The sequence below is a fragment of the Corylus avellana genome, chromosome 4 (assembly GCF_965113065.1).
Source record: "Corylus avellana chromosome 4, dhCorAvel1.hap1.2, whole genome shotgun sequence".
In the NCBI taxonomy this organism is placed as follows: Eukaryota; Viridiplantae; Streptophyta; class Magnoliopsida; order Fagales; family Betulaceae; genus Corylus; species Corylus avellana.
Genome location: NC_142493.1, coordinates 27,909,801 through 27,930,235, shown reverse-complemented (window position 1 = coordinate 27,930,235; position 20,435 = coordinate 27,909,801). Strand labels below are relative to the sequence as shown.

General features: G+C 35.3%; 2 protein-coding genes across 2 annotated transcripts; one reads left to right on the top strand and one right to left on the bottom strand.

The window, feature by feature from the left end:
* Positions 1–1,450: 1,450 nt before the first annotated feature.
* On the top strand, positions 1,451–11,740 carry LOC132176942 (phosphoglycolate phosphatase 1A, chloroplastic). Its single transcript, XM_059589106.2, has 12 exons — positions 1,451–1,617; positions 1,725–2,560; positions 3,607–3,674; positions 3,865–3,957; positions 4,035–4,106; positions 4,719–4,790; positions 5,944–6,003; positions 6,203–6,255; positions 7,779–7,876; positions 10,389–10,488; positions 10,761–10,864; positions 11,311–11,740. Exons 2-12 carry the CDS (start codon positions 2,275–2,277, stop codon positions 11,415–11,417), a joined length of 1,113 nt encoding a protein of 370 aa, XP_059445089.2. The 5' UTR covers positions 1,451–1,617; positions 1,725–2,274; the 3' UTR covers positions 11,418–11,740.
* A 2,549-nt stretch (positions 11,741–14,289) lies between these two features.
* Positions 14,290–18,414, bottom strand: PKT4 (peroxisomal 3-ketoacyl-CoA thiolase 4). Its single transcript, XM_059591059.2, has 14 exons — positions 18,228–18,414; positions 17,779–17,855; positions 17,564–17,648; positions 17,302–17,428; positions 17,077–17,175; positions 16,913–16,980; positions 16,697–16,804; positions 16,537–16,614; positions 16,298–16,430; positions 16,107–16,203; positions 15,312–15,435; positions 15,121–15,229; positions 14,631–14,714; positions 14,290–14,531 (listed from the first exon to the last, which is right to left on the bottom strand). The coding sequence occupies exons 1-14, from the start codon at positions 18,312–18,314 to the stop codon at positions 14,422–14,424; spliced, it is 1,386 nt and encodes a 461-aa protein (XP_059447042.2). The 5' UTR covers positions 18,315–18,414; the 3' UTR covers positions 14,290–14,421.
* Between the last annotated feature and the right edge of the window lie 2,021 nt (positions 18,415–20,435).

Sequence of the window (20,435 nt, the reverse complement as noted above, 5' to 3'; positions counted from 1 at the left end):
TATTACTATATTTATTTTTGTGTATTCACTTATTGAGTTTCTCCAACCTCATCCTTTTATCTTCCCACACTTTTTCAGGTGGTGATGAGCAAAATATATAAGACCGAGGTAATCAATAAGTAAGAAGGATTGGAGAGAGTTTTAAAATAGAGGTGTGATACGGTCACAACTTAAACCCAACTTTGGCTCAATTTCTAGATTAAATTTATCTCTCTCTAGTTTAAGGCTCTCTCCCTCCTCCATAGGCAGTTTTTTTTTTTTTTTTTTTTTTTAAAAAAAAAAACTTAAAGAGAAAAGTTGGGCCAAAGTTGAGTTTAAGTTGTACCTCTATCATTTTCCTTTAGAATAAGTGCTTAGATAAGTTAGATACATGTAGGGTGGTTATCAAATTTTTATTGACATCGATAAGTTGTTTTGGTGAAGTGTGGTATATTAATACTTTAGTTAAAACTCTTTAATATTATTTTACTACTTTGGTTTTATTGCGAGTATTTAAATCTTATACCACGTACTCAAGAGCACATAATCACCGTATTAGTCCCACTCCAAGATTGGGGTGTGACAATAAATGTTGGGCAGTGGATTGGCTAACCCACTTAGCTTGCACCTTAAGGCCCAAAATTGGCCCATTGACCCGAATTAATGCTACCCACGTATGAGAGAATCAACTCCCAAACCATTATTATTGAACATTAAATACCATTTTCGCCATACACTTGGAATTTAGAGGATAAATGATTTTTAAATCTATTAAATTACCAGTTATCTCAAAAGTTTAAATTTATAAGAAAAAACAAATTAATCACTTAATCAGTTAATCATTACTTTTAACACTCTCTTCACGTGTAGACTCAAATTTCTTTTTAATAGATAAGGGCCAAGGCCCAATACGTGAAATATTTAATTTAAATAGAAAACAAAATCAAGGCCAATTTAAGATCAATTACACATGAAAGTTGAATCATAGCATAGAAGGAGTTGCATCTTTTAAATATTTACTGACTTAATAAGTATCAGAATTAGACCAGAGTAAAATTGTTGTAACAATTACATATAATGTTTTACTCAAAAGATAAGAGAGTAAAGCTTCTAATTTTAAATGAGAAAATTACAATAAAACATGTTGTATTAAAATTAAAATTACAATAAAACAAAAGAGAATTGCTACACTTATTAAGGCTTTTATCCTTTTTTTTTTTTTTTAAAAAAAAAAAAAGCTTTTAACTAACAATGCCTTACGTACCGACGTGGCAAAGAAAAAGACAACCAAAAAAAAAAAAAAATTTGAGACCAGGCTGCCTGTGAGAGACCAAGCTCGCTTTCTCTCCTGGGCCTGGAAGAAATTGTTTTTTGAGATCTCATGGGCCCAACTCAGAAGCTCATCCAGTAATGATCATCAGCATAGGTATTGAAAAGAAAATCAAGAATTAAAGTGGAGGGGGCGAAAGAAGATTACACAGAGGTTGAAATGAAGAGGAAAAGGGAGTTGGAGAAGGTGTCAGAAATAAGGTCTGCCATTGAAGAGCTCTCTACTTAAACCTGGTGATAAACATGATGCTGCTCACATCCCCACAAAGACATTTCTTCATGTCTGCAACTTGGTTATTCAAATTCTTGGTTGGTTTTTTCTCTTCACCTCTCTCTCTCTCTCTCTCTCTCTCTCAAGCTCTAGATATAAAAGTAGAAAATTGCATAACCTTTCTGTGGAATAAATCTGTCTGCAGATAAGATTGGACCAAAAATGGCTGTTATGAGACAAGACATTCATCAGAATATTCAGGTAATTGGGAAGAAATTAATCTACGGCATAACAACGCTGGGTCTGGCCAGACCCAGGGCGGGTCTCGGCCGACGGGATTTTCCCCGGCACCGACGACTTTTGGTTGAAAAACTCCGACATCTTGAGAACCAATATTCCGCTGTGAGTTGGGGCCAATGTTCCGCCGCCGTGAACAACCAATATTCCGACTTTTGGGTGAGCTTCTGAGTTGGGCCCATCAGAGCTCAAACATTTCGGCGAGACCCAGGAGAGAGAGCGAGCTTGGTCTCTCACGAGCAGCCAGGTCCCAAATTGTTTTTGTCTTTTTCCTTGCCACGTCAGTACGTAAGGCTTTGTTAGTTAAAAGCCTATGTAAGTGTAGCGATTCTCAAAACAAAAAGTGCATGCATGTATGTGTGAACCCTATTCATCTCATCTCATCCACTTGAAAAGTTAAAACCTTAATTGCCTCAAACAACCTACCCAAGAAAAGAGAAAAGAAAAAAACACAAAAAATGCTGAGCAGAACGACAGCCACAATCTCTGTTTCAGTCTCTGCTCTTTCTTCCACAAACTCATATCGATTTCTCTGCCATTTGAGCCCCAACGCATCCAGATTCTTGGGCCTCAAGAAGCTCTCGTGTACTTCTCCAAACCCTTTATCCGACTTGTCGAGCATAAGATTGAACACCAATAAAAACTCGAGAATGGCGAGTTTCACGACCCAGGCGTCGGCGCAGCCCCTCAAGAATCCGGGGGAGCTCATCGAATCCGTCGAAACCTTCATCTTCGACTGCGATGGTGAGGGGTCTTTTATTGTTTTTCTCTCTTGAATTCTTCTTTCTTCTTCTTCTTTTTCGTACAATTTACATTGACGAAAATTTAAATAATTTATTTAAAAATGCTGAATTGGATTTATTAGTGTGTGTGTGTTGAGACGTGAGGACGGTTGTTCTGTGTGTGTGCGCGCGTGCTAATCTGTGTTTGTTTAGGATTAAGAAACTACCTGGGATTTGTATTCTCATGCAAATGTGTGACCACATTTTACATGTTCTTTAGTTGAAAGGATTTTTTTTTTTTTTTTGTTTAATGAGTGTAAGCATGGTTGCAATATTCACTCAGTAAACAGCTGAACTAAATTTCCCACACAAAATTTGCCCTTAATTTCTTGAGGATGTTGACAATTTTCCTTTGCTTTTGTTCTTGGATTCTGACATCTAATGGAAGCCTAATGATTTCTTCACTGTACAAGAATTCAACATTGTAACCAGCAATAGAGCAAGTCAGTCTTTAGATTGCCAATTTGTACAATGCGTGTGCCCAGAGTGGAAGGAAGAAAAACCCCAAATTAGACAAGTGTAAGTGATGAGAGATCAAAATTTGGGGAGTATTTGATGTACATGTTGGATTCCAAGCTGACTGTGTTTAGCAATCTCTCACTTTTCTCCACTATCTCTTGATGTGAGACTTGACACTCAAACGTGAAATCCACATCAGCCGTTACCATTACGTGTTCACATAAATACATTCCCAATTTAGAATGACTACATCTACAACTTCTCATAGAGAGCTACTTATCAAAAAAACAGTTTCTCACATAGACCTTAAACTTAGTGCTAAAATATTGGAGAAAGTTTTTATTAGAAGATTTCATTTATTGCTTTTTTCTGTTGGAATTAGTCCCTCTTCGTAGTAGCTATTAAAGTTTCTAATTTAAATGATTAATCATGTGTCTGCAGCCTCTTTTCTTTCTTTTTATTTATTTATTTTTCTTCGGGATTGATAAGGTTAGATATCTAATGACAATCTAATTAAAGCTCTTATACTTATTTCTAATTATTTTGCAGGAGTCATATGGAAAGGAGATAAACTAATAGATGGAGTCCCAGAAACCCTTGATATGCTCCGGTCAAAGGTTTGTATATGAATGTATGTGTTACCTTGCATGAATTCATATGGATATGCAACTCTTTAGCTTCATTTAATTTAATTTTTCTCTTGACTTCCTTGCAAAATGGTCATAATTGGAATTGTTGTGACAAAGTCTTAAGAGGCAATGAGTCGTTTATGGTTATTAGACATTTCTTGAATTTCTTTTTCTTCAGGGAAAGAGATTAGTTTTTGTTACCAACAACTCGACAAAGTCTAGAAAACAATATGGTAAAAAGTTTGAGACACTTGGCCTGAATGTCACTGAGGTTAGTTCATGATTCTTTTCTCCCATGTTAGCTAAACTTTGTCAACCATAACTTCTAATGCAACTGAAATGTTTCAGGAGGAAATTTTTGCATCATCTTTTGCTGCTGCTGCATATTTGAAGTCAATTAATTTCCCAAAAGATAAAAAGGTATATACATATATTTAAATTCATGGTGGTGATAAAATAAAATATGCTACTAGACCAGCTATGTGGGGCCCAGCTCCATATCTCTAGTCAAGAGCAGTTATTGTAAAAAGGAATTCTTTTTATCATTAGCCATATACTTTTACATATCCCTCAATTCTGGTCAACAATTTTGCACTAAATGTTTTCAATATATCAAGAAGGTCATAACAGGAGGTTGTTTTCCAGTAGTTGTAGCGGAAAACAGGCTAGTGTGAAGAGGATACTTACTCTATTGTGCTATGCAATGAGTCTTCTACCAGTATCTTCCTTCCGTTTGTATTTTTTCTGATGTTCCTCTAAGACCTTAATTTCAAAACTTATATAACTGAATTGTACTTTGTTTTCATTCTAATGAATGCTTATTAAAATTTATTTGAATACCATTTTCAGTATTTTGAGATTATGGAACTGTAATAACTCTTTGCTTATGGTTAACCTGTTACTCTTCACAATTTGTGCTTGTTCATAAATCCACCAATGCTCAGCCATGTTTAGAAACCTTGTTGACACCCTGTGTGAATATGGTGGCTTTGGATAAAGAAAATAGAGGACTAATAGATGGTCATGATTTAGGTGTATGTGATCGGTGAGGATGGCATCTTGAAGGAGCTTGAGCTTGCTGGAATTCAATACCTTGGTGGCCCAGTATGTATGAAATTTACGTTGTATAAGTTTCACTTCCCGCTCTAATTAGTCTTAAACCTGCAACTTTCACCTGATATTGTGTGAACATTTGATTTTGTTTTCAATATGACTGAATTATCACAAACACCAGTTGATGCAACATCTTTTTCACTACCGATATGTAACTCTCAATCAAATAGTTCGAAGATCAAGTTAGAATATGGTCCCTTCTATTCTGCTTGCAAAACTTTACACTTGATATGTACGTGTCCCTCAAAGAATTAAATAGTCCAACTCTGACAAAATAGATTTATGGAGTGTTCTCTCTTGAGATTATTGAAAACACAAGATATAGGAAGACTTTTAATTTTACTTAACTCTGTGGAAGAATTGTGAGAGTTGAAATGACGATATGACATGAATGACAAGAAACTTGGTAAGAAAATATAGGGCTTGATCCAAATGTAGCATTTACTAATTTTTTTTTTTTTTTTTTTTGTGTGTGTGGGGGGGGGGGCCGCTGGGGCCTGTTGGGGAGTGTTATTATGTAGAGTAATATTTTAAAGTTCTCTGTTGATATCCAAAAACCTTCCTTGAGGTTGTGATTTCAGCTTCACCTACCTCCTGTAAAACCTTTTTCTTTAATGCAATTAAAGGTATATTAGCTTAATTATGAAAGATAATCACATGCAAAAGCTGAGAGTTTCTATTTTATTTTAGGTGCACTATCTTGACAGTCTATGCCAGTAATTCTTTATCCCCAGAAGTACTATTTTCAAATGAAAAGAAACATTCTGGAATTTAAATCAGACATAGTAAGAGGTGGCTATTTTAAGTATCACATAGGGTCCACATGGATGGAATTTTTATGTTAAGATGAGATTTTAGACAACAGTCTCATAACAGGAAGAAAAGTGACCTTTTTTTTTGCATACAATATCAGATTTCCTAATATATCTATCATTTTTCCCCTTTTGGGGTGGGGAGTGGGACTGTAATTATATGATGCAAGAGTAATTTTTAACAATTTATAATAAATGTGTTCACATATCACTTTAATTAGTGGATTTTTTTGAGGATATTGAGGTTTGGCATGTTCTAACTTGATGATGAATGTGGAACTGTTTAATTATTTATATGAATTTTTTTTTTTGTTTTTGTTTAAAACTTTCAGGAAGATGGTGGTAAAAAGATAGAGCTAAAGCCTGGATTTCTCATGGAGCATGATAAAGATGTATACTTCTGCTCTCTCATGCTTTACAATTAATTGCATTTCTAATTTGAGTTTTTCAAAGAGTTCTTACCAATGAAAATGAGAAAATGTATTTTCAGTCTGAATTATCTTTTGTGTATTCTTTTGCTCCTAAAAGCAATTGTTTCATTACGATTCAATTTTTGGCCGTAACAAAGGAGTCCCTCATTGCTTTTTTCAGGTTGGGGCTGTTGTGGTTGGCTTTGATCGTTATTTTAACTACTACAAAATCCAGTAAGATCACTAAATGCCTGAAAAACAAATTTGAGTGACTTTCTCTCTACTTTTCTTTGTACTCTACCTTTTGGTATTAAATTTCCTCCGTGTCGTCTTCTCTTGTGGATGTAGCATTGTTAAGCCAAACCACGTAAATCTTGATGTCATGTGTGATTAATTTATTTTATTATGCTATTTTTTCTACTTCTTTGGGATCCTAAATTTATTTTTTCTTAACAACTGATATCAGAGCCATGGTTAGCTTCCATTGTTGATACGATTATCTTGGTTTGACTCCAGTAAAAGAGTAGTAGCTCTTGGAGTACTTATGACACAATTGGATTTGTAAAGGACTCACATATGAGGGAGAGTTAGGTCAATAGAAAAGACTCACAAGTGAGGGAGAGATTTGTTGAGGGTGCTTGTGAGTGTTGTGTCCTACATTGATAAAGTATAAAGAAAAAAAAAGTAGTTAATATGCCTAAGTGGATTCAAGCTCATTAGCTTAGGCATTTGGGCTAGTGTAATGTCCAAATATGTATATTAATATTCTCTTAATTGACTCCTTTGGTGTATCTTTCCCTAACAAAAAATTAACATAACCAATTTGGAAAATAAATAACAAAACAAATAAAATGCGAAAATAATAAAAGTCCCCATAATAATATCTCCAGCTCTCAATCACCCAAACACAAAATCATGGGCTAGGCCATCTTCCATCCCCCGATATCAATGTTCAAACACACATGTAATTTAAGGGCTGGCAAAATGGGTTCTAGCAACCCGTTTACGACACGAACCTGTTTATGCCAACTTGAACACAACACGTTTAAATAAACGTGTCGAACACCCAAATCCGAACACGACGCGTTTTATTAATGGGTAACAAGACACGACACGTATAACCCATTTAAATAAACGTGTCGTGTCGGGTTGACACGACACAACTCGTGAACATGTTTAAATGTATATATACAAACTTGAGCTAAAAATAAAAAATAAATTAAGTGTGTAGATATATATACTGGTCAAACGTGTCAACCCGCGAACCCACGGGTTGACACGACCCGACACGTTTATTAAACGTGTCATAAATGGGTGTCCGAACCCATTTAACCTAAACCCTAACCCTAAAATTATGTGTTGTGTTCGCGGGTCACAAGTTAAATTGCCAGCTCTACTTGTAATCAATGGCTTGTATTTGATGTCCACATTAGTTTCTCTTCAATTTCTGTTATCATACTAATTAGCTGAGACTGTTCTAATTGGCAGCGCTGATTTAGTTGACATGTCAAATTTAACATACAACATACTTCAATCATCTTGTGTATTGTTTTAATTCACACACTTATTTACATTATTCAAAATGCACTTCTACCATTTTACTTCGTAATAATCATTGATCGTTACCAACTTCAGTCACTACCATAATGGCCAAATTTTTCTTTAAACCTCTAATATTTTGTGGATGCACTTGAAATATGTTTTCTGTTTAGTTGTCCATGATGGGAGTGATTAACAAATTTTATGTTTGATGGAAGGTATGGAACACTCTGTATACGCGAAAACCCCGGGTGTCTATTCATTGCTACCAATCGTGATGCTGTCACACATCTAACAGATGCTCAGGAGTGGGCAGGTTAACTTCTCTCTAGCCTTTATTTTCCATTTTCATAGATTTATCATCCACCTCTTATGAAAATTGTTTGGTTTTGATCATAACTAAAAATAGGGGGAAAGTATTGCCTGCATCTCATTTGTGGTTTGGTTCAGTAGTTACTAAGAATATTTTGTTGGAAAACTACTTCATTGAAGTTACTAAAGGATTTATCTTGTGTTGGACGAGGGATTTTACTTAAAGTTGTAATTCAATTTCCAATATTAATTTCCTGTGTATTAGGGTTGCGCCCTTTTGCAATTATTTAATGATATTGAAATTACTTACCCCCCCCCCCAAAAAAAAAACTCCAATATTGATTTCCCTTGTTTGGGCTAACGAGTCATTTAAAAAAAATCTATGGAGTAGTTTTAAACTTTGGATATTTCAAGCACAAAAACTTTGAAGTTTAAATTCCATAGGAGAAGGCGTTATTGTAGAAATTCTACTATTCTATTCCCATCCTATATTGCTCTTCATTTGAACACTACTACCATTATTGCCACCACTATTGCTATATTCATTACCAACACCCACTATCACACCACCATAACCTACCGTCGCTATTGCCGCCCTACCATGATAGTATAACATGCCATCTTCAAGTTATTATTGCCACCACCATAAAATGGGCAAACTAAAAAGGATGTTCTCAGTTTTGGTTTGGAACCAATTTCCTAATGGGAATTAATAATGTATTAGATGAAACTTATACTTTCAATTGTTTTAATGTTGCTAATAAGTATAAGTTTGAGGATAAGTTAGCAGTTTCTTGTTATCTTTCCTAGACTAGCAATATTGCATTTATTGATGTACTAATACGGTTACCAATGCTTATAGTTGTAGATAGAAACTAATTTCATTTATTGTAGTCATAATGTGAAATGTTGCACTGGTTATTGAGTCAATGTACTAAGCTAAGTCCTTAAAAGCAGCTAAGAATTATCGTTATAACTTTGTAAGCAGTCTATGGTTGTTGTTCTTGGGGTCTATATGAGCTTGTATCTTATGCATTTAATTTACATAAGACTCTCTTTTCTCTTAACTTTCCCCTTAATTATCTTCTCTTATGACGTAACTCCTTTTAAAAAGAAATTAGGTAAATTATAAAATTATTTGTTCAGATATACTATTTATTGGATGGTCTCAATGTCTCATCATAGGGCAACATTGAACCCATGATGCTTCCTTGACAACTACAGTTTCTCAAAAGATGTTTAAGTTTCTTTCTTCTTTTCATTAATAGTAATTTTCTTTGTGTTCCTTAATAATTGTGGTTCCTTTATGGATATGATTTAACTTCTCTTGCCCTGATAGTGCCCGCCTAGATCTTTGTTTATTGGAATCATTTCCTTCTCTTTTGTTATGCTTAAGAATTAGAGCCTAAGTGCTTCATTCTGGGGAAATGATTTATTGAATAATCCTTAAGTCTGAAAATATTTTCTCTTACATATGCCCATGAAATGAGATTTCTATAAAGCATTGTTTGAAATATGCACCTGTCACAATATTCGAGGGAGAGGAGATTAAGGTAATGATCCCAAATAAATGTATATTCTGAAAATTTGTTTTTTATTCCATTCTTTGTAGGAATGAGAATCCATTTTGATTTATAGTATGTTTGGATCGAGGGAGAAGAGAGGAAAGGAGAGGGGAAGGGGTGGGAGACTCGCGTTTCTTCTGTTTGGATTTAGTTTTTGGTGGGAGAAAGAGAGGATCTGAAAGACTTTTTGTAAAAATGCTGATGTAGTCGAGTGAAGATTCTAGGGTATAGGAAATAAGAGTTAGGGTCTGTAGGGATTGGGAAATTGTTGAAATTGGTTAGGGAATTAAGGGCTTGCAGATCTGATTTCACTTTTGGAAATAAAAAATCCATACAATGAAAGCATAAAATAACTACTAGCATCACACTAGTAGGTTCCTAGGAATCACTCCTTGTGAAAGAAAGCATTACACCTAGGGCTTGAGAGAAACTCAAAGCCAGCCGTCAAAATTTTGGTTGTGTCCATAACAATAAGAGTCATTATAAGGCGTATATAAGCATCTCAAATAATCCTAATAATGACCTTTGAAGCAAATTAATATGGACAACAAATTATTACCAAGTAAACAAAAGAGAAGAAATCCCTACTAATTGGACCCACAAATAATTTAAATTTAAATTTCAGCACTGCTTTCAACAGTGTTTCTACACTGCCAAGATCATTAGTAAAGTAATCACACTTTAATCTAAATCCCACATTGGAATCACATTAAATAAAGACCACAATTTCAAATAATTTTGGTTTGAAAATTTGCTTTTCTGAGAGCTTCTTGCTGCCTGCGTCAAACCTCTAAGCAAAAAGAAGGGATAACTATTCCTCTCTTCTCCTCTTCCCCTTATCCTTTCCTCTATTCTCCTTCTAGACTCCCAAGCTTTAACATAGAGTCAATTGATTGTTATTATTGTATTATCGTTTTATTCACACTGTTATGGGTACTTGATTTCTTTCAGGTGGTGGTTCTATGGTTGGTGCTGTCAGTGGATCTACTCAACGTGAGCCACTGGTTGTGGGAAAGCCCTCAACCTTTATGATGGACTATTTAGCAAACAAGTACATCTTTCAAATGCCTTATTCTCATTCTCCACGCTGCTTTGGCTGTAATTAATCCATGACTTCAACAAATACTACTCACCAAAAGAAAGAAAGAAAAAAAAATGGCTTCAGCAAAGCTTATATCAGAGCTTTCAAATTGCCTTTACAGTCCACATGTAGACATTAGCATTACTGCATTCATTGATTCAGAAACTTCTTGTGCAAGATTCTCATTCCTAATCTACTTAGTCATCAAGTATGTGATCTCTAATTGATTGTCATAACCACAGATTTGGCATTCTCAAGTCACAAATATGCATGGTTGGGGACAGATTAGATACAGATATTTTGTTTGGACAAAATGGTGGTTGCAAAACTCTTCTTGTTCTCTCAGGTAACTTTGTACCTTTGTGAGCTTCATCTAGGGGTGGGAGTCGGATAATTCGGTTACAAAAATGGGGTTTTCGCATTTCGCACCGCCATTGTCGGTAAAGTCGAAATTTTCACCGACTTATCCCGCCTACTTTTTGTTCTGTTACCAAATGGCAGTCGGTAATATCGGTCAGTAATGGCGGTCGGTAATGTCGGTAAGCAAAGAAATAGAAAATTGGTCGGCAAAGTTGGTTCGGTTATAAAATTTTATTCCGCCTACTGAACTGAGTTTGTTGGAAATATAAAAGTCTACCGCCTACCGGCCATCAATTAAGCGGTGTCGGTAGGTGTTGGTCGGTTCTTGGTCAGTAGGCTATCGATAATTGGTAGATGGTTAATTTGCCCACCCCTAGCTTCATCTACTGTCATATGAAATTTGATTATCTTGTCGCCTTTTTGTCTTAACAGGTGTGACTACAATATCAATGCTGCAGAATCCAAACAACTCCATACAACCTGATTTCTACACCAACAAGATTTCAGATTTCCTTCCCCTCAAAGCTGCAACTGTATGATAATCACATATTCCTTAGACCCACGTGTTCGTTATTTCAATTTTTAATGATGATCGTGAATATTCAAAAGCCATCAACTTGTTTTCACTTTCACAAAATTTTAGAACTAGACAGTGATAGCTACAAAGACTACTTTCTTTTATAGTTTCTGAACGTATGAATGTTGAAGTTCTAGTCTAGAATAATATCTTTAGGCTCTCAATCGGATGGGGACTATACCTCACGAATCGGAGGTTCTTAGTTCGAATCTCTCATTCCCCCTCCTCTTAGGTCCAATTATTTATAAAAACATAAATAAAATATCTTTACCAAGTTTGATTCTCCATTTGGTTCTTGAGAAGATGAGGGATCTTGTAATTATGCTTGGATGCTTATGAGGTGGATATGTAAGAATTTGGGAGAAGATTATCATATAAACATCAAATAAAAACACTAATCTTTGGCAATTGTTGCTTAAGTACTTGAATTGAATAATCCAGAAATTCAAACTTGAATGTTTGTTGAATTCGCAATCCTAGAACCCTCACAATATATTGGAGAGTGATAGATAAGAGTTTTTGACTTATCCATTTCTCACGTTCATGTTGTGACTGATGGAGAATCACTGGCTTATCTATAGATAGACCAAGACCCTTATCAATAATCAAAAGTTGCTTCTTTCAATCAAGGGATACAACATTTGGTAAAATGAAATAACCTTTCACCTTAAGTAGTTATTGGTATATTTAATTACCTACAAGTTTTAGTTTAATAAAAACTCTCTTGATATAATATAATATATAATATATTTGACATGGGAGCCACTTTAAATCTCATTGTAGGAGATGAGTTCTATCTGGATATGCTACTGAAAAGATTCAATTAATGGCTCTATGCCCCATAAGCTGTCAATGGTAAAAGGTGTCAGAAAGCTTGTGTACTTTTCTTAGTAAAAACATATATAATGCTCAAGAATTTAATTCATCCAGTTTGCAGAAACTTGCGTGAACAGATTTTAGTCTTTGATAATTTGGAACTGTAATGGCAAACAAGAAAGGGAGTTTCAAGTCAGTCCCATATCACTTCACATGTGGTAAAACTAAGAGAAAAATACGCTGTACCCTCCCAAATGTTCACCCGATTTTCAATTTAGCCTCAAATATTTAAAGATTGACAATGTATCTCAACAAAGTATCAAAAAATTTAGCCTCCAATGTTTAGATTGACAATCGTTGTCGAGTTCATAGACAACGATGCAGACGGTTCCGACGACATCGCATCGCACCGGCACCAGGTGGCTTAGTTTGTTGGAAATTTGAGGCTTTGTTCTTTTTGTTGTGGGAATGCTAGTGGTTTTTGTTTTGATAATTGAGTTTATAATATTTTTGAGCTCTTTTGTTGTGATAATGTTAATTCTGCTTGATTTTGGGTATTGGTTTTGTTTTTTTACGCTTTTCAGAATTTTTGGGTTTTTGGGTTTGCTAATGTTTGCGGCGCTTGATTTTGATAATTGGGGATAATAGGGGTTATAAGAATTTTTGAACTTTTCTGTTTTGGTAATGTTAATCCTGGTCGATTCCGGTGTTGGGTTAATAGTTGTTACCAAAATATTTGAGCGTTTCTATTGCAGTAATGTTAGTTCTGCTTGATTTTGGTTATTGGGTGTAATAGGAGTTATGAGAAACTCGAGTTTCTTTGGTGTTGTAATGTTAATTCTGGTTGCTTTTTCTTTTTCTGTAGTAATGTAAACTCGCTTGCGTTTGATTATTGGGTTTAGTTGGGGTTATGAGAGTTTTGAGTTTATCGTAGTGAAAATGTTAATTCTGCTTGATTTTGGCATTGGATTTTTGTCGGGATCATCAGAAATTTTAAGCTCTCCCCCCCCCCCCCCCCCCTCCCTCCTTCTGAGTTGATGTAAATTCTGATTGATTTTGGTGTTGGGCTAGTTGGTTGTTACAAGAATTTTTTGTTTTGGATGAGTAGGTTAATAATTTGGAGCCTAGTTCTCTGTGGTAATGTCAATTTGGGTGAATTGGGTATTGCACATAACGATAGTGTTAAACAATGCATACATTCCACGACTACTCGTTGAACTTTGATTTTTTTGGGCATTGCTAACAGTTAGACATTAATTGTTCCTTTCTTTGCACTTAATTGAAAACTGAGGCGATTCTTATGTTGTTGTGTTGGTAATATTAATTGGGTTATTAGTTATTAGGGGGTAGTGTTATAAAGTTATTATTAGATTGTATCACATGGATACCTAGGTAAAAAAAAAAAAAAAAAAAGGAAAAAGAAATATGAGCCTTTTATTGCTATTGTAATGTTAATTGATGTTGATTTTGTTATTGGGTTAATAGGGACAGTTTATCAAAGTAAAAGACAGACTGGAGAATTGTGATATGTCAATGAATTTTTCCTGGTGGGTGTTGCCTTTGATGAAGTAAAAAGTTTGTTTATTTATTCATTTTAATGTGAATATGTGAGATTTCTTCGAATTTGGACGTGGTTAATTTGAGGTAGTCTCAGCAATTTAACAATAGAGGAACTGGGAGATTTGGAGATGTTTTATTGAATACTTAATGATGCAAAGTTTGAAATAGAACCGTTCTATTGCATATAATGTTGCTCGGACATAATTGTGACACATGGATGTTCCCTAGAATGCAAGTTCTGTATAAAAAAGAAAAGAGACTGAAGAACAGACTCAAACTATTACCGGAAAAAAGTAATTTTGTCCCTCTGAATACTGAATAGAAAGTTTTGAGGTGTTGAGAGAAAAACAAAAATGGGATTCTCCTTTGGAGAGGTACGCGTCTCAACACCCTAACCATAACAAAAGGATTGAACTTGATGATACTGAAATGCAGAATATGAGTGGAACGAGATGAAATGTCGACTAATTACTCCCAAGGCTTTCAACAATAAATAACGCCATCTTTATTACAATGCTTTTATCAGGATTTTCAATTCCAGACATTACGTTATTAATAGAAATTTCCAACCAGTGACGCATAAAATTGTTCTACCGAGCATCCCTAGATAAAAGACTGTTGCTTCCAACTTTCCGGGCATTGCAGAGCTCATCAACAGCGTCTCCTCGTTCAAAAACAGCCGCTGCCCCCATTCCTGTGCCTGTATTTCAGTTATAAACATTCACGGTTAGCAGCATATTCCAGCAAACACTTGCATGAGTTGGGTGCAGAGAGAGAGAGAGAGAGAGAGAGTGTGTACCTATGCACATAGATATAACTCCAAAGCGGCAATCTTTGCCACGGCGCTTCATCTCATACAATAGAGTAGAAACACAGCGAGCGCCTGAGACAGCCAGAAGAGCCTTTAGCAAATTTCTTAATTGATAAAAGAAAGCTTCTCACCAACTTTATGATGATCAAGTCAATATAACAAAGATCCAACTACATGCTTAAGTCCATCATCAATAGCATCTCCATGAGACGCTTCATGCGTAGTGATAACTCAAATGACATGTCTAACAAATGAATGTATCATCTCATGCTGGCATCTGATATATATCTTGTAAATTTTTGTATTATTCCAGGTGGAATTACCATGTGTTGACCTCAACACTTTAGTTGAAATAAATGCAGAAATTCCATAATGTAAACCCTATAGAGTTCAATTACCTTTAATAGTTCCTGTCAGCAATACCCGTGTTTTCAAACTTTTAGATAGTGTAAAGTTAATTCGAATTTCTAGTGTATACCTGTTGCACCCAAAGGATGCCCAAGGGCCATAGCACCTCCATTCACATTTATCTTTTCTGGATCAAGTCCTAGCTTGTTACGGCAATACACAAATTGGGATGCAAATGCCTGTACAATTGCACATTTCCTTAGTAATTATATATTCACAGTAGCTGGATCCAAAATTAGGATTTCTTTCATATTTTTTTACCTCATTTATCTCGAAAAGGTCAATATCATCAAGTTCTAAACCAGCAGCCTTGACTGCAGCTGGAATTGCAACAGCTGGGCCAACACCCATGATTGCTGGATCCACACCAACAGCGGCAAAAGTCCTGCATGACCAACAAAAGTAATTTTCTTAGCATATGCTAAGTATTTAGTCTAATAAATCATGATAAAAGATTAAGAGTTTAATCATCTCCATGAATGGTCAACTCTTAACATACAAACCTGATATAAAAAAATACATATTGCAGAGTCAGGCTGAGAGAAATTCTCACCCTAATCAGATTTGTGTGACTTAACTTGTTTAGGTCACAAACCTCATCACTAAGTTTTTGGGTTCTGAAGTATGGTAAGGTGAGGTCATATTGGAGAGGTAAACGAAAAGAAGAATTTATTGCTTCACATCATTGTCCTGAAGAGCCTCTGACATTATAGAGCACATTTTTATTTTATTTTTTATAATTTAGTTATTTATTTAGTGCGGGTTCTGATGGATGTGCTTAAAATAACTCTCCATCAGTTTATATGTTCCTACCAAAGTACCAAGAGAAACTAATTAGTTGGGTGGGTTCCAGCATATACGTGGCAAGCCAATAAGAACTACACAGAATACTATTGAAAACCAAGCACTACAATAAACTAGGCTTTTGTTCACAGAACTCAAATATGCCTGTATACCAGACCTTTCTTATTAAGCACATCTATGCACCACTGCTTCATCTCTATGTCGGTGCAACTTATCACATTAATGAATTAGTTCTACCCAAAGCTTACAAACCTGAATACACCAAGGATGGGTAATCCTTTTTGCAATGCAACACTTCTCTTCATGAGGAGAACAGCCCCAGCACCATCACTCACTTGGCTAGAATTGCCTATGATACAAGCACCAAGTGATGAAATGGAATAGACTCAAATGAAAGCTAGTTCAAGAAAAAAAAAAAAAAATCACCCCTATGAAAATAATACCTGCAGTGGTGGTCCCATCTTTCTTAAACACAGGCTTCAACTTTGCCAGGTCTGACAATGTTGCGTTAGGTCGAATCCCATCATCAATAGAGATTGTAACAGGTTTCTCCTCACCCGTTTTAGGGTCAACAATCTATTTAAATGAACTGGAGATCAGTGCCCAACAAAAACCATATATGCACTTGCACAAAAATGCTTGCGCAAACAAATTCAGCTAGAACATCAGAAATAGTGGATACCTTGGTGGGCACAGGAATAATTTCATCTTTGAATTTACCAGAGGCAGTAGCAGCAGCAGCTCGCCTATGCGACTCAACCTAACAGTATAAGTGTAAGAAAATGAATAGAAAAAAATTGCTTTAGACCACTATACCACACTGATAGGTTCATTCAACTCACTGCAGCCTGATCTTGTTCTTGCCTAGTTACACCAAAACGATGTGCAACATTTTCTGAGGTGATACCCATGGGGAGAAGGCAATTTTGGGCTTGTTCAAAGATCTTTACCTGTCATTGTCAATGAAAGATAACGTCAAAATCCTATGATCCTTTAGAAAAAAATTTCTCACTGACAAATTTTGTTCATATAAGAGAAAAGAACGCAGGAGAATATACTTTTGGGTTGACAGACCCTTCCCATGCCATTGGATTAGCAGTCATTGATTCCAAGCCAGCTCCAATGCCTAAATGAAATGATAAAGATTAAGAGTTTATCTTCAAAGAAGGTAACTCTACGACATCCTTAAAAAAAGGAAGAAAAGAAAAGATGCACTCTTTACCAATATCATAAAATCCAGCTCTTATAGCGGCGGCCACATCAGCAACTGCCTGAAGCCCAGACGAGCATTGCCTGTTCACGGTCCTGACAGGCACAGTTTCTACACAGAACAATTGTGACATACATGACCATTAAACTAACTATAAAGAACTTCGAGATTAATAAGCTAGGGATCTTCAAGTTGAACAAACTAAGGTTGCAAAAACTAAAATAATCAAATAAATACCAGGGAAACCAGCATAGAATGCAGCCATCCTGCATTCACTTGCTCTTTGAGATCCCGGTGCCAACACGGTACCCACCACAATATCCCCAACCTCACTAGGATTCAGATTGGTTTTCTCTATCAATGCCTATACCAAACAATTATCACCAAAATAAGCTATATCACAACGAACAGTACGATACACAGACCAAAAAATCGGTTTTCGCCAGTATTCCAAACTTGAATGCCAAAAGGCAAGTGAAAAAAGAAGCATAAACTGCACCTTCAAAACCGGTGCTAGGAGATCATCGGGATAAGTATCCTTGAAACCACCACGCTTGGATTTGCAAATTGGAGTTCTGTGAGCTCTGTGTGATACAAAATTCACCGAAACACAATTCGAAACAGACCCAATTAATTGAAAATTTCACGATTCGACAATTTGCCAAAAAAAAAAAAAAAACTCGGAAAGGTCATCTGCAAGACGGAGCAACTTACGCCACAATCACCACATCGTCCCCAAACACCGCAGTCCTGTGGTACGCAGCGCTATCCCCAGCTAGACATGCCGATGCCTGGTAAGAATTTTCAACATCAATTAATTTCATTTTTTAGGAACCAAAATTAAATTTGAAACCATAAGCTAAATTCATAATTATCATCAAGGTTCACAGCTTTATAGGAGTAAACTTGAAATAATAAGAAATCATCATAGCCGATCATTTTTTCCATTTTTTGGCAGCTAAAAATTATAACGATCATCTAATTTTTAGATTGAAATTTCGAAGTCTAATCATTTCGATCGCTCAATTGTGTACGAACGCGTGAACAAATAAATCAATTCACCAACATAGCGAGCTAAAGAAGTAATCAATCACGAAGCGAAAAGAGCGGATCGGACAGAAACAAAAGAAGAGCAAAATAAAAAATCGAGGAATCGAACATACGGAGATTGAGGAATCGCTGCCGTAAACAGAGGAAGAAGGTCGGAGGTGCTCCAGAAGAACTCTCTGCCTGTTGATGGCTTTCTCCATTTTGCTATCTTTTCTTTCTCTGAGCGGATTGTGTAGGAGACGCGAAAACAAGGAAGAGAGACTGGGCACGGGTTTTGGTTCTTATAGTGTGGCTTTGGCGGTCAGAGGACGAAACGAGAAAATGGAATTATTCAGTGAATGTAGGAGTATGGAAGGATTGTGTGTAACTCAGAGATAAAATGGCAAGCGTCCGATAAAGATGATCAAGATGCAAGCGTCAGCGATGGCAGAGGATATCCCATATGGTTATCTTATCCTCTTTCTTCACTCCAACTTTCCGCGCGTGCCGATTACTACCGTTGGCAAAGTAGCTTCGAGTTTTATATCCATTAAATAACACTTTCTTATTCCAACGTACTATTATATTATTCGAGTAATAATACTCTTTATATTTATTTTTTATTTATTAAATTTATTTTAAAGAATAATTTTAATCATTTTGTTGTGTAAATTAGGTGTTTTACACACTTTAATAAGAAGCAGACATTTAAGCTTGAAACACCAAAAAATAATATAATTATTCACACCAAATAATTTTTTTTCTCTAAACAAAATACATTATAAACAAAATATTCATTGACAAAACCATCTATAAAACCACTGGAGCCACCATCTTTATTGGTTTTGAAAACTCCAATATTAGGGACTCGAAAGTGGGTAGTAAGCGTTGGGTTGAAATAAATAGAAAAATTCATGAGATTGGTTTGAATTAAAAATACAATATTTTTATTTTTATTGTATTTAGTATTTTTATATAATGTGTCAAAATTCTATTTAAAGCTGTAAAATAAAATTTTACACCATATCCTCATAGAATATGCTCTCTTAAAAAAACCCCAAGAATTATTATATATTATATGTGTATATTTGTTTTTATGATATTATACTGTATATAATATCGTATATTCGTTAAAGTTTTATAACCATGTATTTTTGGTGATAAGGAGGCAGATTAGACGCGCTTCAATAGGCGTGGTTCTTTGCAGTTTACGATTGCTTCGGACATTGGAACGCGTGCCAGTTCGGGAAAAAGCGAGAGAAATTATTATCAACTACTTCGGTGGCGCTTCCATCCAACCTCTGGAAGCAGGTGCTGATCTGATGCAGCTGTTAGCATTCTATGACATGCCTTATAAGCTCCGTTACCGTAGGATGAGATGGTCAAGACCTCTTGTAGAGGTTTTTTTTAAATTTAAATTTTATTTTTTAAAACGAAGTATCTCTTATTGATATAATAATCAAATGGGACAAAATGCTTTGTACAATGCTAAAGATATAATTTTAAATTTTTACAACTCAAACATTATCTACGACATACACAATAGCTTCTCGGGCTTTGATGCACAATAATTCTAATAAAGAAAGAAAGAGTAATTCTAAAATTATAATTTTTATCTTACGATTATTTCACAATTTTGATGTGCCGGCTCAAATCAATTTTGAAAATTTTGATTGTCAATTTTTGATACAACTTGTGAACTCAGCATAAAAGTAACATGTTAAAAGTTTGTGTATGATTGGATTTTGGTCAATTTGAGTTAACTCAAATTAATTTGTTTGATAAACAGGTCAACCCTTTATATACTAAATTTATGTGAAAGTCAATGACAACTTCATTAAGTTATATGGTCTATAGTCTCTCACTGATTTCATTAAGAGACTATAGCATGTTTGTGTTCATTAAGTTAAGGGACTAACTCGTTTAATAAACAGGTCAACTCTTTTTGTACTAAATTTGTACAAAGGTCAATGACAACTTCATTAAGTTATATGGTCTATAATCTCTCACTATTTTCATTAAGAGACTAGCATGTTTGTGTTCATTAAGTTAAGGGATAACCCTTTTAATAACACATGCCAACTCTTTACATGCTAAACTCGTGCAAGGTGGGTGTTAAATAATCAAGAAAATGATCTAAGGAGTTAAAAGGTGGGTGGTTAAACATTGCTTTGGGGTAAAAAAAAAAATATAGTCCTCAAAATTCACCTCTTCCGTGCAATGGTCAAGCTTGTCTACCTAAAAGACATAGCTTTTAACCCTTAATAAGGGAAGAACAACTGACACACAGTATATCACGAAAATCACAACTTAAACCTGAAAGATAACACATAAAATTAAGG

Bases quoted from the DNA above. Each gene is read 5' to 3' on its own strand.
- PKT4 (XM_059591059.2), bottom strand. From the start codon at position 18,314: ATGGAGAAAGCCATCAACAGGCAGAGAGTTCTTCTGGAGCACCTCCGA. The intron at 16,615-16,696 runs GTGAGTTGAATG...TTATACTGTTAG, and splicing joins AAGAACAAGATCAGGCTGCA to GTTGAGTCGCATAGGCGAGC. The intron at 15,230-15,311 runs GTAAAAAAATAT...GCAATTGTACAG, and splicing joins ACCTTTTCGAGATAAATGAG to GCATTTGCATCCCAATTTGT.
- LOC132176942 (XM_059589106.2), top strand. From the start codon at position 2,275: ATGCTGAGCAGAACGACAGCCACAATCTCTGTTTCAGTCTCTGCTCTT. The intron at 3,675-3,864 runs GTTTGTATATGA...CTTTTTCTTCAG, and splicing joins TTGATATGCTCCGGTCAAAG to GGAAAGAGATTAGTTTTTGT. The intron at 4,107-4,718 runs GTATATACATAT...GTCATGATTTAG, and splicing joins ATTTCCCAAAAGATAAAAAG to GTGTATGTGATCGGTGAGGA.